Below are 27,148 nucleotides of genomic sequence, written 5' to 3'. Positions count from 1 at the left end.
GTGTAGTTGTAGATTTGGTGTGTCCAGGGGAGGAGGTGAGCTCAGGATCTTCCTACTCCACCATTTTGATCCAGACTCTAGAGGAAACTTTTTATAGCCTATCTATAGCGTATAATCATTCCTCTCCTCCCTCTTAAGCATCATTCTTTCACAGAATGATAACAATATTGTTTCTGTGGAGCCATATTTGTACCTAGGAGAACACATCGATGGGGATTTGCAACAGGACTGGTTGGGCCATGAATTGGTCAGTGTGCTGACCTAGAAGAGTTTTCAATGATCAATAACTGCTTTCCCACATATTTCAGAGGTATCTACTAGAGTAAGGGAGGTGAGAAGTTGTGAAAGTATTATTATTGGGTTATCCAAAACACTGCTCAAACTTATGATATTCAGAGATAAGGCAGATCTGGAACTGATGGGTCTGATATTCACATGCTCAAAACCTAGGAAACAACACCATTGAGGAAAAATCCTGTGAAGTCCTAATAAAAATAAGAGACCTGGGTTGTCCTATGAAGGCAGCAAAAGCAAACACATAAAAACAAACAAACAAAAAGTTGGAAGGACCCCAAGAAACTTTTGTAATCTGGTGAAGAGTTGAATGTCTGAGTAGGAACAGTCCAATGATCTTAACAGAGATCCTTGATAATTTCTCTTACAAAGGACTTCACTTCCTCTGATAGTCCTCTCCTTTCTTCTCTAGGAAGGCTGGAGTTACGCTGATGGGAAGGGACCCATCCCTTCACTGAACCCGTAAGTTGGTATGACTGCAGTGAAGGGATTTTCCAGATCTGCAGTATGTATGTTTTTGAGACTAAGAGCGAATGCTATTTTTGTCTATGTTGGGGATGGCTTAAGAGACAAAAACTGAACCTGCTATTATTAGTAGGTCAACATACTAATCGGGTAAAGCCAAAAACTTATCTGAAACTACAGAGAAAAAAATAAGCCTGTGCTAACACATCTGCTTTTTACCTGGAACACAAAAGAAGTGGATCTAACTGCTCTTTAAAGACTGACAGACATCCAGATTTCATGGTAAATCCAGATTTAATGGTAAATCAGATAAAATTTTTATTTTTCTGTGTTAAAATCTCTGGAGATTGGGACTTCCCTGGTGGCGCAGTGGTTAAGAATCAGCCTGCCAATGCAAGGGACACGAGTTCGCGCCCTGGTCCGGGAAGATCCCACATGCCAAGGAGCAACTAAGCCCATGTGCCACAACTACTGAGCCTGCACCCTAGAGCCCACAAGCCACAATTACTGAGCCTACGTGCCTAGAGCCCATGCTCCGCAACAAGAGAAGACACTGCAATGAGAAGCCCGCACACCGCAACGAAGAGTAGCCCCTGCTCACTGCAACAAAAGAAAGTCCGCACACAGCAACGAAGACCCAACGTAGCCAACAATTAATTAATTAATTAATTATAAAAATTGGTACTGGAATGTGCCTATGTTTAAATAAAAAAGTCTCTGGAGATTAAGAGAGGGAAAAATCCAGTTTGCTTCTATCAGAATATCTTTCTCTATGAAATCATCCGTAACTAGTCTTCTGGGTAACAACTGATTAACTAAAGAGGTTCACTCTTATTAAGAATGTCCCCTAACCTACTGTATAGCACAGGGGCCTATACTCAGTGTTTTGTAATAACCTATACGGGAAAAGAATCGGAAAAAGAATAGATATATGTATATGTATAACTGAATCACTTTGCTGTATACCTGAAACTAACACAACATTGTAAATCAACTATACTCCAATATAAAATAAAAATTATAAAAAAATATGTCCCCTAGATCTTCTTTTGAGGAGAGTATTTGGAATTCTGGATATCAACACTATAGGTCATACTAAATGTGTAATACTTATTTTTTTAAAAAACACATAGTACTTTATAGTATTAATAATCTTGCCCTCTTTATAGTAAAAACTAATTTCTTTAAAAATAAAGCATAAAATATAATACTAACATTTTGGAGCTATAAGGCTACCATGGACAATTCAAAAGCAATTTGAAAGTGAAAAGGCATTATTATTATTAAGAACTCCTTTCTATTTCATTAGCTATAAGCTACTTAAGTTCAATATCAAAGACAAATTAAAATGTCTAAGTGGAAAGTCTTTAAATAGTGCTCTGTTGTTAAAAAAAAAATTTCTCAGGGGACTTCCCTGGTGGCGCAGTGGTTGAAAGTCCGCCTGCCGATGCAGGGGACACGGGTTCGTGCCCCGGTCCGGGAAGATCCCACATGCCGCAGAGCGGCTGGGCCCGTGAGCCATGGCCACTGAGCCTGTGCGTCCGGAGCCTGTGCTCCACGACGGGAGAGGCCACAACTGTGAGAGGCCCGCGTACCATAAAAAAAAAAAAAAAAATTCTCAGGGTAATAAAAATGGTCTGCCTAAGCCTCCAAAGAAGGTCACAACAATAATAATCCTGGTTAAGGTATTTCCCAAAAGACAACCTGTTTGGACTGCAGCAAATGCCTTTGATACACAGCTGGCTTCAAAAGCTTTAATTTGGGTTCAACATACATTACTATTTTAAAAATGAGTTCCAACCTAACAGCAAGATTAAGATTAAATAAGCCACTAGGTAGCCGCCATTAAGACCCCCAGCAAGAATGACAGCATTAAAAGGCAACATTAGGGCCTTCCCTGGTGGCACAGTGGTTAACAATCCGCCTCCCAATACAGGGGACACGGGTTTGAGCCCTAGTCCCGGAAGATCCCACATGCCTTGGAGCAACTAAGCCCACGCGCCACAACTACTGAGCCTGTGCTCTAGAGCCCGCGAGCCACAACTGCTAAGCCCACGTGCCACAGCTACCGAAGCCCGCGCGCCTAGAGCCCGTGCTCTGCAACGAGAAGCCACCGCAATGAGAAGCCCATGCACCACAACGAAGAGTAACCCCTGCTCGCCAGAACTAGAGAAAGCTTGCGCGCAGCAACGAAGACCCAACACAGACAAAAAATAAATAAATAAATTTATTTATTTTTTTAAAAAAGGCAACAGTAAAAAAAGCTCCATGTGTACCACAGAGGATGCCTAAGCTCCCTCCTGTAAGGCTCCACCAGGAGGGAGGGAGAAGGTTGGAATTCTTGTGATGGATTCCACTAAGTGGGAGCAAAAACCAAAGGCTATTTATTTTGGTTCCATTGCCATTGCTTACACCCAACTCCCTCTACTGTTTGTCCCAGCTAGTTTGATCTAGGGGAACCAAGGGTTACAAATGATTAAAATGCAATGATGATGATGATGATGATGAAGCAAGCTCTAAAACTTCTGTTCAATCCACAACAATAGTCAGGAAATGAAAAACAGCTCACTTTGGTGGGACAAACTGTCTTATTCTGTGGGAGGTGAAAATTTCATTATAATTAAGATAACCACCCTCAACTATATGCTACATTCTGTACTTTTTTCAGGGTTTAATTTCCCTTGTCCAGATTTTCACTTGCTTAGAGGAAAAAAAATGATCACAGTCCATCACAGGCATGTATATAACTCATGTGGACACTGAAGCTATGTCTGTTTAATATTCCTGGTGTGGTTAAGAGTAAAGAGATGGATTTTTTTTCTATGAATCAAACATAAAAATTAACCCAACTACTTTTAGACATCTGTACACCAGATCAAGGGCAGCTATAAATTTCTAAGCTGGCAATGCTCCCAAATCAAATATCGTGACTTCCTGAGGAAGTAAAAGCTAAAAGAAACAGTAGAGACGTTTTCAAACAAGACCCATCCCCAGCAATCCATATTCAATAGGTACAGTCTGCCTTTACCTACAGCATATCTATCAATATGTCATATGACAATTTGATTCTCACCTTCTGGAGAACTGAAGGAAATGATCAGGAACTCCTCTGATGATGATGAATTTCTCAACAGCTTGCCTGTCTGAATTCATACTGATGAGATCACATGTCTACCCATCTCAGCTCCCTCATTAGCATTTTATTTATTGCAAATGTTCTCCAATATGCACCAAAGAGCAAGCAAGCAAGTAGTGACTTTTAGATGACAAGCTAGTGCTAACTCAAATGCTTTTCTGGACATATTTTTAACCTGTCGAAGTCAAAATCTTGGAAGTAATACAGGGACATTATCATACAACTTCAAAATAAGGCACAGAATTGTCAGTGTTTCACATTCTGATAAACTGAAGAGATGTTTAGCAATTACAGCATATCTTGTAATTTTGTTCATAATTTAAAACAGTGACTAAAATCACAGAAGGTAAAAGCTGGAAAAGCCATTAGATGTTATCTAGTCCTTTGTAGCTCTTGAACTGGCAGCACTAGCTCTTCTTGTAAGCTTGTTAAAAATGCAAAACATCAGAAACCACTAGAGACCTCCTAAGCCAGAATCTGCAGGTGAGCTAGTCCCCTCATCTTACTTATAAGAAAACTGAAGAGCACTTGTCCAAGATTATACAGCAAAAAGTTACAATTAGGATTTAGCTCTTAACTCCCAGTCCTGTCCACCTAAGCACCCTGATATCCAAACAAACAGTTAAGGTCCAGACACCACACCACACATGTTGGCTACAAAGATGAATACACCAGAGCCCTTGCTCTGAAGGAACCCGGACTTATGACAAGAGATGAAAACAAGACATTATTTTTTAAGTGTGGTGACAAAGTTATCCCCAGGGAACTATGGGAGTAATAAAAGGGGCATCTAACTCAGTCCAGGAGGAGAGACAGGAAAGAGAGTAGGTGAGTAGAAGCATGCCAAATAAAAGGAAGGGGAGACCTGAGCAAAAGAATGGTGGTGAAGAAAAAAATGTGAGGCATTCAGCGGAAAAACAAGAGCTTGATGTTAACAGAACTACAACCAGAACTTCCACTGAAAGATCATGGACTTTTATCTAGGCCTAAACTGCAGGTCTGCAAAAACAAATTCCCAAATAGATCAATTATAAATTCCTGTATCAAGAGAAAAACTTTTATGCAAATAATCTTTTATTCAGATGATCCTTTACAGTCTTTTTTCTCACGTCTCTAAGTGTTTCACAGCTGATTTAATAGAAGATTGAGCAAGTTTACTCTGCTGTTTGCTCCCTACCCACCCCCATAGTCCGAGACATATTTAAAGTTAGACCTGATCCATTTCTAATTTCTAAATGGATGACCTATAAACCTGAACAGGCAAATGATTGGGCTAATAGTCAAATTATAAATCAAAACCTCCCTTCTGTGGAATCCATCCATCTACTACCAAAACCATAGGCGGACGTGAAGCTTACCCATGGCACTCCTGAATGTGGAGGAGGTACCCAGAGAGAAAACGCCTCAAATCAGAACCACTCTACAAACACCCTTTCTTTCCTGTACAAGGCAGAGGTGAGTAAAACAGAATAGCAAGGCAGTGGTGACATGAGCCCTCGGATGCCTCACTATAAGACCACATATTCCCCAATACTATTCATGTTACTTGACCTAAAAAATGACATATCTCAGGGAACCATCTACCCCAGCGGTCCCCAACCTTTTTGGCACCAGGGACCAGTTTCGTGGAAAACAATTTTCTACAGACGGGGGTGGGGGTTGTGGGGGTGGGAATGGTTCAGGCGGTAATTCGAGCAATGGGGAGTGATGGGGAGCAGCAGATGAAGCTTTGTTTGCTGGCGCGCTGCTCACCTCCTGCTGTGCGGCCCGGGTCCTAACAGGCCTTGGACTGGTACCGGTCCCCTGATATACCCCATGGCTCTTCACTTACAGGACCAGTGTATCTCACTTCATGCGCCAGATAGACCATAAAGGTGGGTATAAACTAAAATCCTGTCAATTAAGTCTTACTTTCCCACGATGTGATGCTCTGCCTTTGTTTCAGGCAGCATGACAGCTGTGCTAACTCTGTGCCCTCTGGAAAGGAGTTTACAATGCAAAAACAAACGCTTAAATGAACAAGGGTTATTTTAATTTAAAGGAATCCTACAGCAATATCATTTTAGAGAAAAAAGCTTTTGCAAATTTTGTTTTAGCTTTAGTACATACATATCAATGGTTGTTCATTCCAAAAGTGACAAGCTTAGCTATGAACAATTTATAGAGACTTTATGAAGGTTTAAACAAATTAACAAAACCTCCATTTTATACCTCTTGCCACAGTTAACTACAGGTTTCTTACAGTTGTAGTTTTGGGGCCGAGGGTGTTTCACAAGCATCCTTCTTCCACAGGTAACTTTCAGGCTGTTAGAAAATGTTGAGATAGATGCCACTGTAGAAAACTAATCCTAACAACCACTCATGGAGGGGATATGGGGATATGTGTATACGTATAGCTGATTCACTTTGCTGTACAGCAGAAACTAACAAAACATTGTAAAGCAATTATATTCCAATAAAGATATTTTTTAAAAAATCACTCGCATTTTAAAAGTGTCATATGCTTTATAAACTGCTTATTGAATCTTTCCATTCTCCGTTAGTGGCAGGTCACAGCAGCTGTTCATGGCCATTCTCCTCAATCCCAGATGAGGAAACAAAAGCTCAGTGATTAAGTGACTTGTCCAAGGTCTTCACACAATTGATTTGTGGCAAAGCTGGGACTATAATGAGGAAGCGTGGGAAGGGGAGGAGCAGAAAGTCATGCTTAAGGAAATCACATATGGCTTTCTTCCCCAGCTCCCCGTTATCACCCCCTCAGCCCTTCCCTGACCCCATTCTCCTCCCTTACAATCCCAAATAATAAAAACAAGGAAATAAAAATTTAAAAAGGTCAAAATCATGCTCTAAGGAGATTTTTCAGTTTTTCACTCATTCCTCCCTATATAAAATAGAGAGAGGTAGTGGTAGGAGCCCGGAAGAATATTTCCAATCTGCCAAAGTAGTCCCTGGGCTGAGAACTATATTATCTACTTCGCTAATAAAAAATAAAAAGGAAAATGTATGGTATGTTTAAATGTACAGCAGGTTTAAAGAGAGAATTGTCTCTCTGTACAGAACTGTCTCATGGATGAAAGGGAATATGAAAATAATATTACAGTAGACATGGTAAGATTATATGTGATTTTTCAGAAGCATACATTAAGCCATAGGAATAGGGGAAAGAAAGAGAAAGTCATATAATCATCTTGGTACGTGCAGAAAAAGTTATTTAAATTCAATAACCATTCATGTCTTTAAGAAAATGTCAGCAAACTAGAAATAGAATTCCTTCAGCTAGAAAAAAACTACAAAAACCACAGCAATTGTCATACACAATGATAAAATAATGCATTCATTCTCCATCCCTACAAAAAAGATGTCACTATCACCTCTTCTATTAAACACTGTACTGGTAATTATGACCAGTCTGATAATGCAAGAAAAAAAAAAAGATGAGAAAGGAAGGGGGGAAAAAACTAACATTACTCACAGGTGACATCGCTGGGCACATAGAAAATCCCAAGAATCTACTGACAACTTCCACTTCTGCGTAGGATATAATAGGTCGTGGCAACCTGATTCAGCTTCAATAACTAGAAAAAGCCACAAAAAATTTAAAAATCACATGTTCATAGATGTTGGAGAGTTGTGGAAGCAATGAGGAGTGGATACACTGGAATTCCAGAGGGGAGAGCCCTCTGCGGTGAGTGAGTGATCATCACCTATTCTCTTCTCTGGAGGTATCTGCCAATTCTGGGTGCAGATTAAAGACCATACTTGACCCAAGAAGAAGGACTCTACTAACGGAAGAGAAACAAACGAGGCTCTGGTGGGTGCATGAGCTTGGTTTGACAGATTAAAGCCCCAAGATGCCCCAAATTCACAGCTGAGTTTTGCCACAGGAGGTTTTCTGAGATACCACTACATACCAACCAGAATGGTTAAAATGAAAAGACTAAAAAACACCAGTGATAGAGAAGTCAGAGGGCAACCCAAACTCTCATACACTGCCGATGGGGATGCAAACTGGCACAACTATTTTCAAAAACTGGCAGTATATACATATGACCTAACAGTTCATGTATTAGCTATATACCCCATATAAATGCATTTATATGTTCATAGCAATACTATTCATAATAGCCAAAACTAGAAAAGATCAAATGTCCATGAGCAATAAAAAGGTAAATACACTGTGATATATTCACACAATGGAATAGTATACGACAATGAAAATGAATAATCTAGAACAAAGAACAAAAATAGGGATGAATCTCATTAATGTAAGGTTGAGTGAAAGAAGTTAGATGCTAGAGTAAGTGGTTTTTCTCCCATTTAAATAAAGTGCAAGAATAAGTAAAATCAAGCTATGCTTTATGTCAGGATGGTGGTTACCCTTGGGGGTAGTGGGTAGTGAACAGAAGAAAACATGAGGGGGGCTTCTGAGATGCTGACCATGTGCTGGTTATACAGGTTATGTTCACAGAGGTATGGTCAGTTTGTGAAAATTCACCAAGCTGAACACATGATATATTTCGATTAAAAGTTTTTTAAAACAAGAGTTTTTGAAAATATAAAACACAGTAAAATAAAAGAGGAGGGAGATAAATGAATTACTCAAAGCTGTAAAGATCATCCATCAAAAATCATCCTGGAGGGACTTCACTGGTGGCACAGTGGTTAAGAATCCACCTGCCAATGCAGGGGATACAGGTTCGAGCCCTGGTCCGGGAAGATCCCATATGCTGCGGGAGCAACTAAGCCCGTGCTCCACAACTACTGAGCCTGCTCTCTAGAGCCTGCGAGCCACAACTACTGAGCCCGTGCTCCGCAACAAGAGAAGCCACCGTAATGAGAAGCCCGCGCACCGCGAGGAAGAGTAGCCCCCTGCTCGCCGCAACTAAAGAAAAGGCCACACGTAGCAATGAAGACCCAACACAGCCAAAAATAAATAAAATAAAATAAAATAATAATTAAAAAAAAGTCATCCTGGAAATAGTACCACTTAGACACTGAGAAGTAGCTATCCATATCAAACAGGTACTAGACTAAGAAGGCTCAGAAGAAATAACAGTCCAATTAACATAATAATTATCTAAACCTTCTCAGGTGTGTCCTGAGACAATTTTTTTTTTTTTTTTTTTTTGCGGTATGCGGGCCTCTCACTGCTGTGGCCTCTCCCGTTGTGGAGCACGGGCTCCGGACACGCAGGCTCAGCGGCCATGGCTCATGGGCCCAGCCGCTCCGCGGCATGTGGACCGGGGCACAAACCCGTGTCCCCTGCGTCGGCAGGTGGACTCTCAACCACTGCGCCACCAGGGAAGCCCTGAGACAATTATTTCTGTTGATGTCCTCTTGGCCACAACAACTAGGAGACCCATGTCATAAGCACAGCATGAGTCAACTGAGTCAATAATATGTTAAATCATTTAACAAGTCTTTACTCATTATGTATGATTGGAAGCCTAGCTTTTAGTTAATTACTTTAGACCCCAGTAAAGATTTCAAGATAAAACTTGACACTCCCAGCATCCAATTAAGAGTGACAAGCAATAAATGTGATCCAAATAAAAGCAAAATGATTAAACTTCAAATAAATAAATTCTCCCACCAATAATTTTCAACATTTACATTAAACAACAACTTCTAACCCAGGATTTTGGTTTTTTTACATCTTTATTGGAGTACAATTGCTTTACAATGGTGTGTTAGTTTCTGCTGTATATGAAAGTGAATCAGCTATATGTATACATATATCCCCATATCCCCTCCCTCTTGCGCCTCCCTCCCACCCTCCCTATCCCACCCCTCTAGGTGGTCACAAAGCACTGAGTTGATCTCCCTGTGCTATGTGGCTGCTTCCCACTAGCTATCTATTTTACATTTGGTAGTGTATATATGTCCATGCCACTGTCTCATTTCGTCCCAGCTTACCCTTCCCCGTCCCGTGTCCTCAAGTCCATTCTCTATGTCTGCGTCTTTATTCCTGTCCTGCCCCTAGGTTCTTCAGAACGTTTTTTTGTTTTTTTTAGATTCCATATATATGTGTTGACATATGGTATTTGTTTTTCTCTAACTTACTTCACTCTGTATGACAGACTCTAGGTCCATCCACCTCACTACAAATAACTCAATTTCGTTTCTTTTTATGGCTGAGTAATATTCCATTGTATATATGAGCCACATCTTCTTTATCCATTCATTAGTCGATGGACACTTAGGTTGCTTCCATGTCCTGGCTATTGTAAATAGTGCTGCAATGAACATTGTGGTACATGATTCTTTTTGAATTATGGTTTTCTCAGGGTATATGCCCAGTAGTGGGATTGCTGGGTCGTATGGTAGTTCTATTTTTAGTTTTTTAAGGAACCTCCATACTGTTCTCCATAGTGGCTGTATCAATTTACATTCACACCACTAACTCAAGATTAGAATTAGACAGGTTCTCTTCTTTATTTTAAAGCAAAAAAAGAATACTATATAAAGTGAACATTTCCTCAAACTCAGAATTAATTTTACACATGGGTCATCTTCCTCATAGATTCTCCATGACCTCAGAACAGCAAGGACAGTTCAAAGATCCCTATCATGGTCTCTAAAGATTAATTCAAATCACAGTCTAGGAAGAGTTATCAATCTGTAAATAATTCTCTCAAGACAGCCCTCCAAGGAAAGCAAACCACAAACACTCATATTCTGTACAGAGTGGTGAATCTCCATGTGAGGGCTCAGTTCCACTGACAGGTACACCCTGGTTCTGACAGAAAGAGAATCCTGCCTTCTTCAGATAATGCTGGTTCAGAAAGCTTGACCTGTATGCCTTAGTATGATTCTCCATGCCAGTACTGACTCAATGACCACTTCCAGACAATGTTCAGTAATTATATACCTTCACCTTTACCAAATGACCCCTATGCTGCTCAGATCCTGGATCCTATTGAACTCTTGGTCAAACGGCTTTGGGGCCTCATCTGGTATTGCCAATTAAGAGTCACGTGAAGTGTTCATATGCACTAAACTGACAGAGGTACCTAAAGTTGCATCAGACTTGGACAGCCTTTACAGCTTTTCCCCAGGCAGTGTCTGGTACATAGTAGGCACCCACAAATGGTAACCTTATAATCATCACCACTGTTATGTTCCTAGGGTGGCGAGAAGCAAACAGACCACCTCAACAGTCACCATGTTATTACTGGCATTCTTAACATACACTCATGCAAATTCCAGTTGTATACTGTCATCTCCAGGGCGGCCTGGTAATAGGATGGTATTTTATAAGACTATAAGAAAAACAGGCAAATAATTATCCCTTTATAATTGCTATAGGCAAGCCACTGTTTATAGTCAGTGGTTCTCAACAGAACCACTTGCTTCCCAAGGGGACATTTGTCAATGTGTCACAAATGAATTGTCACAACTGAAAGGTACAACTGGCAACTAGCGAGTAGAAGCCAGGGATGCTGCTAAGCAACCTACAACGCACAGGATAACGTTCATGACAAAATTATCTGCCCAAAATGTCAACAGTGCTCAGGATGAAAGACCCTAGTTTATAGTTCTGACTTCATCATCCAAAAATAATGGATAACTGCAACCAATTTAATCCACTTAAAATAAAACCAGGAGATAGACTCATCAAAACACAGAAAGCTGTTATCTATTAAACTCCCACCTATTTATTTTTATTTTTAAAAATCTATTTATTTTTGGCTGCACTGTGTCTTTGTTGCTGTGCACGGGCTTTCCCTAGCTGTGGCGAGCAGGGACTACTTTTCCTTGCGGTGCGCGTGCTTCTCATTTGGTGGCTTCTCTTGTTGCAGAGAATGGGCTCTAGGCATGGGCCTCAGTAGTTGTGGCATGAGGGCTCAGTAGCTGTGGCTCACGGGCTCTGGAGCGCAGGCTCAGTAGTTGTGGCGCACGGGCTTAGTTGCTCCACGGTATGTGGGATCTTCCCAGACCAGGGCTCGAACCCATGTCCCCTGCATTGGCAGGCAGATTCTTAACCACTGCGCCACCAGGGAAGTCCTACCTATTTATTTTTAAAAATCTGAACCAGAAAAGGCTTAAATGAAGAGAGGGGGAAAACTGATAATGAAGGAGAAAGAGAGAGGTTTGTAGAAACCTTGTCCTTGAGTAAGCAATCTAGTATACAAGTAAAGGGATCTGCCTTAGAAGGAGCACAGCCACGGTACTGGGACAGACTCTTACTGAATGCTCAGTCAGTATTTTACACAGCATAAACTCTTCGTAGGGATTATACCTTCAACAAACCCCTCAGGTAGATCCTATTATTCCCGTTTTTCCTGGATGGGGAAATTAAACCTCACAAAGTTATTTGACTAGGGCCATACACACATTAAATAAAAGGACTAAGATTTAAACCCAAGTCTTTAGACACCAAAGCACCATGCTCTTCTTAATCACTCCATCAAGTTAAAAAGCTTATCTTATGTACAGAGACTAAATCCCTGGAAGGATACTCACAGAAATGTTCAGTATGGTTATCTATGGATAGTAAACTATTAGTTGGTCTTTATTCTTTGTACTTTTCAGGTCAGTACAGAAAGAATCTTTGAAAAGATAAAACTTAATGGACTTGAGCATACTAGTCTCTGCTTAGTGAATTTGTAAGTCCAAAGTGAACTTTTTGTTACTGTTGTTAACTTGCATCAGCAACCTCACAATACAACAAGCTGATTAATAAAGAAAAAACCTGAGCTCCATTTCCATTCACTGTTGCTGCTGACAACTTGGTTCCCTTAAGAAACTAGTTTGTTGGCTCACGACTTGGGCAATTTCCAAACAAATTTTTTTGAACTGTTTGTGATGTGAGGTAAAAGCTTTAAGCAGACAATGGAACAGAACCCACAGCCTAATTCCGGAACCTACTTTCTCAATTGCTGACCTAATGTGGTTTGGCCCAATGTTGCTGTCAATTTTAGGATTCATTTTGTTTCTTTCTACAAATAGGATAAGAATTTTAGGTAGTTTCGTAGGTAAGAGCCTAGATTCTGATGACTTTTTTTTAAATTGCAGATGCTATTCTATTTAGATACAGACTTTAAAAAAACTTACCCCTCAAGCCCCATCTAGGTGGCTGCCTACAACTTTGAAATTACACCCCTGTTGTTGCGTCCAAAAATAAAATACATAACACTTTCTTCTCCTCTTCATAGCAATGGTGGCATTGTTACTGTTATTAGTCCACATTTATTGAACACTTAACTATATGATGGAGACATATACATTACATGCATTTCCTCATTTCATTCTCACCACAAAGTTGTAAGGTAGATACTATTATTGTCCCCATTTTGCTGATGAGGGAAAAGGCTTGAACAGGGCAGTAACGATTACCAGGCCACACAGAGGTGAATGGCAGAGTCCAGGCGTTGTGACTCCAGGATCCCAATAGCAATGCGAGCCAAAGAGTAATTATTTGCATTCTCACCTACTCCCAAAAGGATCTGTATCAGGATGGACTCTTCCACAACACTACGACCAATCCATAAAAGCAACGTTCAAATATCCAAGACTATTAGGTAAAAGAGCAAACTCACTTTGTGTTGCCTCAGCAGGCAAAACTAAGTTTAATGGTGGAAGGTGGAAGGAGAGCTACTGATGCTTAGGTAACCGATGAACAGTTAGAACAGTCGTCACTGACTAGGTCGTGTCAGAAGCACCTGACCACCTAGTATTAAAGTAGAGGCTTGAATACTATTCATAATGTGATTCCCAAACTATTTTTTTAAAAAGAAAATATGCTTTCCTCTACTGAAATCTTATAGAACTGTAAATCATAAAACTAAACTACTCTGGTTCAAGAGGAGCAGAGGAAGTCAGAGTCCCCACCTCACCATCTCAGGGCCCCTCAGTGGCAGTGATACTGTCAAGCATTCCCAAGACTCCGACAGTACAGTTCAAAAGTTAATACAGAATCCCAACATGGATGAATCTTGAAGACCTTATGTTAAGTGAAGTAAACTAGTCACAAAAGCACAAAGACTGTTTGATTCCACTTATATGTGATATCTAGAGTAGTCAAATTCAGAGACAGAAAGTAGAAGGGTAGTTGCCAGGGGCTGAGGGGAAGGGGGAATGGGAGGTTACTGTTTGCCGGATACAGAGTTTCAGTTTGGGAAAATGAAAAAGTTCTGGAGATGAATGGTGGTGATGGCTGCACAACAAAGTAATTACACTGATGTGATACAGTTAGTGCCACTGAACGGTACACTTAAAAATGGTTAAAATGGTAAACTTTATGTATATTTCACAATTAAAAACAATAAAAAACCATTAAAATCAGTCAGGATGTTAGTGTGCAAAATAAAATAAAAATACTAACAAAAGAAACAAACTGTATTAGAAATGAACATAATCATACTGAAGAGGGTGGGAAAGAAATGAACTAACTTGAGACTTCCCTGGCGGCTCAGTGGTTAAGAATCCGACTGCCAACGCAGGGGACACAGATTTGAGCCCTAGTCCAGGAAGATCCCACATGCCGCGGAGCAACTAAGCCTGTGGCTACAACTACTGAGCCTGAGCTCTAGAGCTCGTGAGTCATAACTACTGAGCCTGCGTGATGCAACTACTGAGGCCCGCGCGCCTAGAGCCTGTGCTCCACAACAAGAGAAGCCACCACAAGAAGCCCGCGCACCACAATGAAGAGTAGCCCACACTCACTGCACCTAGAGAATGCCCGCATGCAGCAATGAAGACCCAATGCATCCAAAAATAAATAAAGTAATTTAAAAAAAAGACAGTGGGCTTCCCTGGTGGCGCTGTGGTTGAGAGTCCGCCTGCCAATGCAGGGGACACGGGTTCGTGCCCTGGTCCGGGAGGATCCCACATGCCGCGGAGCGGCTGGGCCTGTGAGCCATGGCCCCTGAGCCTGCACGTCTGGAGCCTGTGCTCCGCAACGGGAGAGCCCACAGCAGTGAGAGGCCCGCGTACCGCAAAAAAAAAAAAAAAAAAAAGGTAACTTCTAAAGAAAAGACAGAAATGAACTAACTTTAACTGGAAAATAGTATTTTGACTGGATACAATAAAGACAGAAATTACTGTACATAAATGTTATGATATAGTTATCAAAAGTGTTTCTTACAGAGGTGTGGGCTAGCAATTATGAAAGCACTTTATATGTATACCAGAACTGATCAAATAAGTAAATAAATTGTAGATAATGAAATCCAGTGTACTCGTTGTTAGAGGAAGAAACTATAAATAGGGAAAAAGAAAAGACTAAAATAAGGTTTGTAATACTAAATTGGAATCAGAGATATCAATACAGACTCATGATTTGGAGTATATCTATCCAGATTTAGAAACATAAATATGTTTATGTGTGGGGGTAGCTAGACTATCCACTAAACGCAATGACACCTCAGTGACCGTAAGTACATCTAGTGTCCAGACTGTGATCCCTAAACATCACTTTCCAATAAAAAGAATCAAGTAGTTGATTTCAGGGATAGGGCAAAGAAAATACGAAATGAGTCTGAAACACCTTATAGTGCCAGAAGTAAAGTAGTTCTCTAAAAAAGATGGGGGCTTATTGAAAGTACACAGGAGCCAACCCAAAGGCGTTCCTAATGGCCAAAGCTAGAACAATTTGTTCAACACATAAATAATGATAGCAATGAATTTTAACCTGTCGAGTAAAATAAGTATCTGTGAATCCATACTGAAAGAAATAAGTAAATAAGTAAACAAATGAGGGAGAAAAACATTTCTCCCTCACAGAATTTCAATTAATAAATAAAGAGGGAAATAATCATCTTTAAGTGCAGTACTAACTGTTGCAGAGATCTACTGGTGGATGCTAAAAAGTAAGGTCAAAAAGGATTTGCACAGTCCCAAAGTATCTCCTCCAAGGTATTTATCAACTACAAAGGTAAAGATATTAATTTCTTGTTCTTGATAATTATACAATGATTAAGTACAGGGGAAGTGTATTATTTCTGCAACTTTTCTGTTAAGTCTAAAATTAGTTCAAAATAAAAAGCTTTTTAAAAATTAAAAATACATCTGTATCCAGACCCTCTGTCCCCACCAAAAAAAAAAAAAGTTAATGCATTGGGATGTCTACACTACATTATAGAAGATGTGAAGAGCCAGGATTCTATGCTACTAGAAGGCCAAAGGTAGAAAAAAACAAAACTAAATTAAACTAAATAAGTGTTTATCAAAGGCTTTCCTAAGAATATGGGCACATACATTTTTCGTTTTTCTTCTCCCGCATCCCAGGACCATCAAGCAAAAGTTCTCAGTACTGGCCATTTAAAGCACTTGTTTTATTTTTATTTCTTTTATTTTATAATTACTCATATAATAAAAGAAACAAAGTTATCTATGCTAGTTGTATATAGTTTTCTTTAAGTATGAGGAAATACAAATTACCTAGATTCCACCACCTAAAGATAAACACATTTTTAATGTACCTCCTTCTAGAAAATGTGCTTATATACTTTTCCCACATAAATAGTTACAAATTTAAGTCCAACAACCCACTCTGCACCTACGACTTCCTATTCAAACAGCACCTGTTTTACAGCCACCAACCAGAAAATCCCTAGGAAAAAAGACAAGATAGTGTTGTTTTTGAGGACATGGTTACCCAAACCCTTTTCCATCACTTTCTATTCCCTGAATTTTATAGACAACATACAAAGTTAGGCCTTGTACTCGGCTCTATTTACAAACTTTAGGGTATTTAAAATAAAGGCTAATGCAAATTTCAAAATATCCCCATTCCTGAGTGGGGTGAGGAGAGTAGAATTGCTCTTGGTGGCCCAGCATGGTAGTTGAGGCCCAAGCAGGGTTAAGGAGGCATGCATACTTTTGAGAAAACAGCCTCAAGCAGGGTGTCAAAGCTCTCACAGAATAAAAAGGGCAATGACTCCTGGGGCAGCCCAACACAGGGTGACAGTGCCCAGGAAGCACCTCAAAGGGAAGGGGGCGGCAGCAATGATGAGATGTTGGTTACATCTAGCAGGATGGATTAAATAAGTGTATTTATTAAGAATAATAAGAACCAGGGTCCTCACTATCAGGGCAAAGAATTACAAACACGGAAAGGAAAAAAGCTAAAATGAACTTTGTAGTCTTTGATTGGAATTGGAGGTTATCTGTATGGCTCATGGATTTCAATATACACAAATAGACAGACAGGAAATAAATACAGATGTTAACGTGGGTCTGTGTACAGAATATCTGTGTATATCTATGTATCTGTATCTATATCAAATACCTATTTATGTATATACATGTATCTCTGGCTCCGTCTAATAAGAGGGCCAGGCAGTAGCCATCTTCCTCCTCTTCCTCCCCAAACAGCAGATGAGTACATTTAGCACCTAGAACTTGGTTTCTAAATTTTATTCTCCACTAAAAGTAACCAGGGTTCCTTGGAGAAATGGTTGATTCCAGGACTGGGACAGGGAAATGAGATGATGAGCCTGGTATATCTCATTGTGCCAAAAAATTAAAAAATACCAAAAGAAAGATGGATGTTAAATGGATACAGGAGCCAGCTTAAAAGGGTCCCCACTGCCCATGTGTGGGACAATCTGAGCATCAGATTAAATCACGATAGTAACAGAGTAAAGCTCTTTAAATAAAACAGGACAACACAAGTCTATACTGATATAAATAAATAAAATGAATAAGTTGAAAGTTTGATGAGGAACATTACAGTTACATAGTTTTAAAGCATCTCCCCTGAAGATATTTATAACAAAGGGAAAAGAGTAATTTTACCGTGGAGAAGCCTGGGAGGAACTATCTTAAAGTGATCAAAGTAAATAGAGCCAATAAAGGACAAAACTGAGTGTCAACTGATAGGATGCAATGAAAACATACACTGCATCGATTTTGTGACATTTCTGCCAAAGCTGGGTAACCTGCATTTGATCATGAGGAATAATCAGAAAAAACCAAATTAGGGACATTCTAAAAGTAACCGGTCTGTAAATTCTAAAAGAGTCAAGGTCATGAAATGCTTTGGCTGTGGAACTTCCCTTCTGAAGAGACTAAAGAGACACGACAACTAAAGATGACGCTAATTCTGAAATGAATCCTTTCATTAGGTATCCTTCAGTAAAGGATAAAACTGGACAACTGGTGACATTTGAATGGGACCTGAGATTTAAATGGCAGTAATGAATCAATGTTAATTTTCTGATTTTAACGATCATATTGCGGTTATATAGGAGAATGTCTTTGTTTACAGGAAATCACACTAAAGAATTAGGGAGGGCTTCCCTGGTGGCGCAGTGGTTGAGAGTCCGCCTGCCGATGCAGGGGACGCGGGTTCGTTCCCCGGTCTGGGAAGATCCCACATGTCGCGGAGCGGCTGGCCCCGTGAGCCATGGCCATTGAGCCTGCGCATCCGGAGCCTGCGCTCCGCAATGGGAGAGGCCACAACAGTGAGAGGCCCGCATACCGCAAAAAAAAAAAAGAATTAGGGAGTGACAGGGCATCAAATTGGCAGCTTACTGTCAAATGGTTAAAGAAAAAACTCTGTTTAATATATTTGCAATATTTTCAATGCCAAGTATGAGGCTGTTTTTAAAATACATCTCCTTTTTTTTTAATTAATTTATTTTTAGCTGCACTGGGTCTGCATTGCTGTGCGCGGGCTTTCTCTCTAGTTGCGGTGAGCGGAGGCTACTCTTCCTTGTGGCGCGCAGGCTTATTGCAGTGGCTTCTCTTGTTGCAGCGCACATGCTCTAGATGCGCAGGCTTCAGTAGCTGTGGCGTGTGGGCTCTAGAGCACAGGCTCAATAGTCATGGCACACGGGCTTAGTTGCTCCGCGGCATGTGGGATCTTCCCGGACCAGGGCTCGAACCCATGTCCCCTACATTGGCAGGCGAATTCTTAACCGCTGTGCCACCAGGGAAACCCAAAATACATTTCTGCATACCTATTCATAATGAAGTCAAAAAAACTAGGAACAGAAGGGAACTTCCTCAACCTGATAAAGGGTATCTATGAAAGAGCCACAGCTGGCAGCATAATTAAAGGTGAAAGACTGTTTTCACCCTAAGATCAAGAACAAGACAAGGATGTCCACTCTTGCCATTTCTATTCAACACTGTACTTGAAGGTTCTAGCCAGGCCAATTAGGCAAGAAAATGAAATAAAAGGAATCCAAATTGGAAAGGAAGAAGTAAAACCAGCTCTTTTCACAGAAGACATCATCCTGTATATAGAAAACAAAAAATCAACTGTACTTCTCTATAATAGCAATGAACAAACTAAAATTGCAATAAGAAAACAAGTCCATTTACAATAGCATCAAAAAATGAAACAGAAATAAATTTAACAAGGAAGTAGAAAACGTATACAGTGAAAACTGCAAAACGCTGTTGTAAGTAATTAAAGCAGATCTAAATAAATGGAAAGAACTCCATATTCATGGATTATTAGATTTAATATCTTTAAGATAGCAATACTCCCCACAGAGATCAAAATCCCATCTGGTTGCTTCTTTGCAGATATTGACAAGCTCATCCTAAAATTTGTATGGAAATGCAAGGGACCCAGGATAGTCAAAACAATCTTGAAAAATAAGAATGAAGATGGAGGACTCAGACTTCCTGACTTCAAAACTTACAATAAAGCTATAGTAATCAAAGTAGTGTGGTCTGGATAAGGACAGACTTACATATTAATAGAATAGATTGAAACCCTCACCCTTACAATCAACTGATTTCTGACAAGGATACCAAAACAATTCAATGGGGGAAAGAATAGTCTTTCCAACAAATGGTGCTGGGACAATCAGACATCCACATGCAAAAAGATGAAGCTGGACTCCTACCTTACACCATATACAAAAATTAACTCAAAACAGATCAAAGGCCTAAATGTAAGAGCTAAAACAATAAAACTCTTAGAAGGAAACATAAGGGTAATAATGTATTAGCCATCAGCAGAGCACACAAAAACCACCGAGTAGCCCTAGGGAAGAAAGGAAGGTGGGAAAACTTTCACCAACCAAATAAAGAAGGAAAAAAGAAAGCTAATGTTTGTTTTCATTTCTTCTTGTTTGAAAAGCAAAATCTCAAATGCACTTGCTCCATAAAAACAAATCTTTTGGGCTTCCCTGGTGGCCCAGTGGTTGGGAGTCTGCCTGCTGATGCAGGGGACATGGGTTCGTGCCCCGGTCCGGGAGGATCCCGCATGCTGCGGAGCGGCTGGGCCTGTGAGCCATGGCCGCTGAGCCTGCGCGTCCGGAGCCTGTGCTCCACAATGGGAGAGGCCACAACAGTGAGAGGCCTGTGTACCACCAAAAAAAAAAAAATCTTTTAAGTTCAATTAAAAACAAAGGATTTCATTCTTTTTTATGGCTGAGTAATACTACATTTTGTGTGTGTGTGTGTGTGTTTGTGTGTGTGTACACCTCATCATCTTTATCCACTCATCTACTGATGGGCACTTAGGTTACTTCCACATCTTGGCTATTGTAAATAATGCTGCAATGATCACAGGACTCCATATATCTTTTTGAATTAATGTTTTCATTTTCTTCAGATACATACCCAGAAGTGGAATTGCTGGATCATATGGTAGTTCTATTTTCAATATTTTGAGGAACCTTCATACTATTTTCCACAGTGGCTGCACCAATTTACATCCCCACCAATAGTGCACAAGGGTTCTCTTTTCTCCACATCCTAACACTTCTTCTTTGTTGTCTTTTTGGTAATAGCCATCCTGACAGATGTGAGGTGAGATCTCATTGTGGTTTTGATTTATTTCCCTGACGATTAGTGATGAGCATCTTTTCATGTGCCTATTGGCCATCTTTATGTCTTCTTTGGAAAAAATATCTATTAGATTCTCTGCCCATTTTTTTTCTTTTAGATTTTTTTTTTTTTGATGTGGACCATTTTTAAACTCTTTATTGAATTTGTTACAATATTGCTTCTCTTTTATGTTTTGGTTTTTTGGCCCCGAGGCATGTGGGATCTTAGCTCCCCAACCAGGGATTGAACCCGCACCCCTTGCACTGGATGGCGAAGTCTTAACCACTGGACTGCCAGGGAAGTCCCTCTCTGCCCATTTTTTGATTGGGTTGTTTATTTTGATGTTGAGTTGTATGAGTTCTTTGTATATTTTGGATATTAACCCCTTATCGGATATATCATTTCATTGTAGCATGATACAATAGCCAAGTTATAAAATAATCCAAGTGTACATCAATAGATGAATAAAGATGTGAGAGATACATGTGTGTATGTGTTTATGTGTGTGTGTGTGTATATATATATATATATATATCTCAAACAATGGAATATTACTCAACCATAAAAAAGAATGGAATTTTGTCATTTGCAACAACATGGATGGACCTAGAGGGTATTATGTTAAGTGAAATAAGTCAGAGAGACAAATACTGTATGATTTCACTTGTATGTGGAATCTAAAAAACAGAACAAATGAACAAACAAACAAACAGATACAGAGAACAAACAGGTGGTTGCCAGAGGGGAGGGGGCTAGGGGAGGAGAGAAATAGGTGAGGGAGATTAAGAAGTACAAACTCCCAGTTACAAAATAAATGAGTGATGGGTATAAAATGTACAGTGTGGGGAATATATTCAATAATTATATAATATCTTTGTATGATGACATATGGTAACTAAACTTATCGTGGTGATCATTTTGAAATGTACAGAAATATCAAATTGCTATATTGTGTAACAGGAACTAACATAGTGTTACAGGTCAATTATACTTCAAGAACAAACAGGGACTTCCCTGGTGGTCCAGTGGTTAAGACTCCTCACTCCCAACACAGGGGACCCAGGTTCAATCCCTGGTTAGGGAACTAGATCCCGCATGCCACAACCAAAGATTCCACATACTGCAACTGAAGATCCCGCATGCGGCAACAAAGACCCCTCATACTGCAACTAAAGACCCAGCGCAGCCAAATAAATAAATAAAATATTAAAAAAAAAAAAACTCCTAGGAAAAGAGGTCAGATTTGTGGTTACCAGAGGTGGAGGGATAGGGGAAGGGAGAATTGGATGAAGGCAGTCAAAAGGTACAAACTTCCAGTTATGAGATAAATAAGTACCGGGAATGTAATGTACAACATGATAAATATAATTAACACTGTTCTATGCTATATATGAAAGTTGTTAAGAGAGTAAATCCAAGAGTTCACATCACGAGGAAAAATATTTTTTTCTATTTCTTTAATTTTGTATCTATATAGATGATGGATGTTCAGTAAACGTACCGTAGTAATCATTTCAGGATGTATGTAAGTCAAATCATTATGTTGTACACCTAAGACTTACACCATGCTGTATGCCAATTAGATCTCAATAAAACTGCAAGCAAAAAAAATAAAATGGAAATACGCAAAGAACAATCAAAAGAAAGGGGAGAAAAGGAAGTTATGTGTCTATTTTTTTGTCAAAGTTCTGCAAAGGGTCTCTTCAAAAATTTGTTGCTTTAACCATTTGCTAAAATGATCTGTAAAATCATTTAATTCTCAAGTATTTAGAATCCTACAACTCTAGAGCTGGATGGAAGAGTGGAAGCCATTCAGATCATCTTTCTCAATTCTGTAGATTTATTTTACAAATATGTAGATTCATACGAAAACCCCAAATCTACACTTTTCTGTTTAGGAAATCATTAGAAGATCTTTAAAAAGTTATCTCCCATGTGCTCTCTTTCTCAAGAAGTTACTGGAATACATATTTCAAATATACCATATATCTTTTGAATGAAGAAGCAAACCAAGATAGAACAAAATATGAGATTCAGGAAATTCATTACAGGAGAGAAACAAAGGGAAATTCCAGGCAACCACTTTACAGCAGGCCTGGAGCAAAACTAGTTCAGACTGCAGCTCAGGGGAAAGTGTCTGGAGGGAACGTCTCCAAGGAAAAAATATGGAATCAATAGATCATTTAATAAGTTTGGTCATGTGAGAAATTGTACTAAGTGGCTATGGAAGCAACTGGGAAGAAGCAGAAATAAGTAAACAGAAAATGACAAAAGGCAAAAACAAAAATATGAACAAGAAAAAGAATGTCATCAGATTACACTACTTAGCCTGGCAGTGAATAATATTTGCAAAGGCATAATAATATAAATACAGAAGACTGCTATATCCAAAATCTGTGATATAACTAGCTGGTAAGATGGAGCAAGAAGGAAGGATAAGGGAAGAGAATTAAATCTTTATTACCGTAAAAACAAATCAACAGATAATTCCTAAAATTAAGAAATCAAGGAATAACAGTATTAGCATATTATTTGGAAATATTAAAATAAATTTCAAAATAAATAGCTTAAAAAGTTGAATGTGGGGACTTCCCTGGCAGTCCAGTGGTTAAGACTCTGCCCTTCCACTGAAGGGGACGCAGGTTCCATCCCTGGTTGGGGAACTAAGATCCGTGCATACAGCGCAGTGCTGCCCCCTCCCCACAAAAAAAGTTGAATGTGGTTGCCTCTGGGAGCAGGGAACTGCTGTTTTTGCTGTAAACCTTTTAGTACTATTTAACTCTTAAAACTCTGCCTGTATTACTTTGGTAAATATAAAAATTAATTTTTAAAATCAGCCATGTATTAAATAGATTCATTTAAGTTTTCCCTTAAAAGGCAGAATGTTGGGCTTCCCTGGTGGCGCAGTGGTTGAGAGTCCGCCTGCCGATGCAGGGCACACGGGTTCGTGCCCCGATCCAGGAAGATCCCACATGCCGCGGAGCAGCTGGGCCCGTGAGCCATGGCCGCTGAGCCTGCGCGTCCGGAGCCTTTGCTCCACAACGGGAGAGGCCACACAGTGAGAGGCCCGTGTACCACAAAAAAAAAAAAAAAAGGCAGAATGTTTGATTTTTAGCGTATATGTAGTAGGTCATGTGTTCTTCAGAAAACAAATCACCAGTGCAAGTACTGAATTCAGAATCTCATTCCTTAAGAAAGTCAATTACACATTAGGTTTGCCCCACAAGCCATTTTTTTTGTATTTAATAGACAGAAGAAAACAAAAACAAAAACAAATGAGTTGCAGGGTCCATTATGCTAGTCACTGAATTGTTGGATATTTTTTATCCAGTTACTATTGCAAGTGAACTTGGATCCTTTGTGACAAAAAGCTCCATAATAAGCAGTATTATCTTCCTTATAAACTGATCTTGAGTGAGACTTTGTTGCTATACTACAAAGGCAACTATATAGCTATTTAAAAAATTAAAACTATTAAAGAGCACCGATTACAAACATTGATATGTATCACATGAGCTGTCAAAGGAATATTCTTTATTATATATCACTTCATAAAACAATTATACAATCTCTACTGCCAGCAACTCCATTATGCTAGCATCATGACTCCAACTGATTATGAGAAACTGCCTATTCTCAGAGCCAAAGTACAGCTAGAGAGCAAGGCAAAATCCCTTCTGAGGTTCTAACAGAGATTAGAGCTTTTAAAAATATAAGGTCTCAGATTCATGGAGTTGGGAGGAACTTGAAAGATGATCTGGTCCAGCACCCACAACCACACGGCCAAGCTCATGGCAGACCAAGACCAGAATCCAGTTGAACTGAGTCTTTGTACAATATGTAGAGCCCTTTTCCACCCCACTGTCCTGTCCCTTATGTCCTATCCCTTTTCAAACCAACGTAGTTCCCACGAATAACTCAGACCTGCAAGAAATCTTGGAAATACACTACCACCTCTAATTTCTTTATAAGAGACACACACACAAATACTAATTACTGGCTACACTGACATTAGGAGAATGGAAATGGCAAACTGTAAGCAAAAATTGAATTATGTTTATGGTTAGGGCTTCCTACTTCCAGGAGCCTGTGTCCCCGTCAAATTCATCCAACAAATAATGGACTCCTACTATGTGCCAGACACTGTGCTAGGTGCCAGGGATACCATTACAGGGACCCTTGCTCCTTCAGAGCTCCTGCCCCCAAATATAACTCTACATGTCCTAAAATAAAGTAGCCTGTAACACTGGGCAAAGGATCATGATGATTTTTTTAAAAAATAAATTTATTTTCTTTTATTTATTTTTGGCTACGTTGGGTCTTCGAAAGCTGCGCGAGTGCTTTCTCTAGTCATGGCAAGCGGGGGCTACTCTTCATTTCAGTGCGCAGGCTTCTTATTGCGGTGGCTTCTCTTGTTGCAGAGCACGGGCTCTAGGCATGTGGGCTTCAGTTGTTGTGGCACGTGGGCTCAATACTTGTGGCCTGCGGAACCTAGAGCGCAGGCTCAGTAGTTGTGGCACACGGGCTTAGCTGCTCTGCGGCATGTGGGATCTTCCTGGACCAGGGCTCAAACCCGTGTCCCCTGCATTGGCAGGCAGATTCTTAACCGCTGCGCCACCTGGAAGTCCCATCATGATTTTTTAATTGAACTCTTCCCTGAGCTACCAATCCACAAACTGGATCATCATTTTGGTTCTCCTTCTGGATGTTTAAGGACTGCTCAGTCTGGTCCACTGTCCTGAGAGGCCTCGAGTTATCCAACTTCCCAATACAGCCAGCTCTTGAAGTGCCAACCTGACTGCATTGCTGTGTTCTGCCGCTGCACCTGACCAACCTGTTCTCTTGGTATGCCTTTAGAACACCAGCCACCCAACAGGCAGCACCGACATCTCACCTGCCTGGACTTCTTCCCACTGCCTGCAGCTGAATCTCCCCACAACAGCCTTCTCTACCCTGCTGGTCCCTCCTAGCTAATTTCAAAGTCACGCAGGCCCAAGTCCTTAGGCCTCTTTGATTCCTCCATCTCCCCCCATACCCAGTCAAAGCTGCTGAATCTTCTTTCACACATATCTTCTGCAGACATTCTCCTTTCCTTGTTATTTGCACTACTACTTTATCCTCTGTCCATCTCTGACTGCATTTCAACTGTGCTTCCAAAAATAGCCAGATTAATTGTCCACAGTCACAGCTTACGTGTCACTACTACTCAAAAGGTATCTGAGGCTATTTCCTTTACGATAAAATCTCATTGTGCCTTGATTATACTGTGAATTGAACAATATACACATCTAAACCTTTGCTAATACCATTCCTTCTATCTAAAATATTCTTTCTCTTCCCCTTCTCTGTTGGCCCAAATTTTATATTCCCTTCAAAGGCATTTGCCTACCACATTCTCTGTGAAGCCCTCCCTGATCTCACTGCTGGAAGAGCATTCTGAGCAGAGGGACAACAGTGCAAATAATCTGAGCAAGAGCGAATCAAGCAAGACCAGTGCAACTGGATGAGGTGAGAGCATTTTGGAAACAAAATCAGAGAGGTAATGCAAGGCCAGACGCCACAGGGCCCTCTTAACCGTTATAAGGACTTTAAGTCTGAACAAAATGGGGATCAACTGCAAGGTTTTCTATATTCCCTACAAAGATGTATGACTTGGATTTCAAAAAGATCATGTTGCCAGTGGTGACAAGAGGAGGTTATATGTAGAGTGGCAGGTGCAGAAGCGAGGAAACTGGTTAAGAGGCTATTATAGTAACCTGGGTAAAAGGGTGATTAGAACCAGGGTGGTGGCAGTGAGAAGAGTCTGAATCTGGATGTCTATGCTGACTGGATGAGGGCTATGAGAACAATAAAGGAGTTAAGGATGATTCCAAGTTGTTAGCCTAAACAAGTGGAAGAGCAGAGGTGTCACTACCTGAGATAAGGGAGAAGACGGTGGCAGGAGCAGGGTTTGAGGTAGAAGGTTTGCTGACAGGTTTTGGACATGATCAGTTTAAGATGTATATCAGGGGCTTCCCTGGTGGCGAAGTGGTTGAGAATCCGCCTGCCAATGAAGGGGACATGGGTTCAAACCCTGGTCCGGGAAGATCCCACATGCCGCAGAGCAACTAAGCCCGTGTGCCACACTACTAAAGCCCGTGTGCCACAGCTATTGAAGCCTGCACACCTAGAGCCTGTGCTTCGCGACAAAGGGGAGCCCCCACTTGCCGCTAAAGAAAGCTCGTGCCCAGCAACGAAGACCCAAAAAATGCACAAAAAAAAGGATGTATATCAGACATACAAAGGAAAATGTTGAGTAGAAGTTTATTACTTAAATCTGAAATTCAGGGGAGAGGTTCTGGCTACCGATACACATTTGGGAATTGCCCGAATACAGATCAAGCCAGTTTCATAAAACTTCTGGGATGATGGATATATTCTATATCTGCACTGCCCCATTTGGCAGCCACAAGCCACATATGACTTGAAATGTGGACAGGGTAACTGAGGAACTGAATTGTTAATTTTAGTTAATTT

The 27,148-nt window shown here is 40.3% G+C and overlaps 1 protein-coding gene across 3 annotated transcripts in view; it reads right to left on the bottom strand.

Annotated features, from left to right (window-relative positions):
• IDE (insulin degrading enzyme) overlaps positions 1-27,148 on the bottom strand; it is a 109,958-nt gene that overhangs the window by 77,553 nt on the left and 5,257 nt on the right. Inside the window, exon 2 of one of the 3 annotated variants that reach the window (XM_030865084.2) lies at positions 7,368-7,470. The exons of the other annotated variants lie outside the window; for them this stretch is intronic. Within the exon in view, the coding sequence (XP_030720944.1) occupies positions 7,368-7,470 (103 nt within the window). The remainder of the gene's footprint in view (positions 1-7,367; positions 7,471-27,148) is intronic. 3 annotated transcript variants of the gene reach the window in all.

The sequence above is a fragment of the Globicephala melas genome, chromosome 16, assembly GCF_963455315.2.
Source record: "Globicephala melas chromosome 16, mGloMel1.2, whole genome shotgun sequence".
In the NCBI taxonomy this organism is placed as follows: Eukaryota; Metazoa; Chordata; class Mammalia; order Artiodactyla; family Delphinidae; genus Globicephala; species Globicephala melas.
This window is presented reverse-complemented; position numbering and strand designations above follow the sequence as displayed.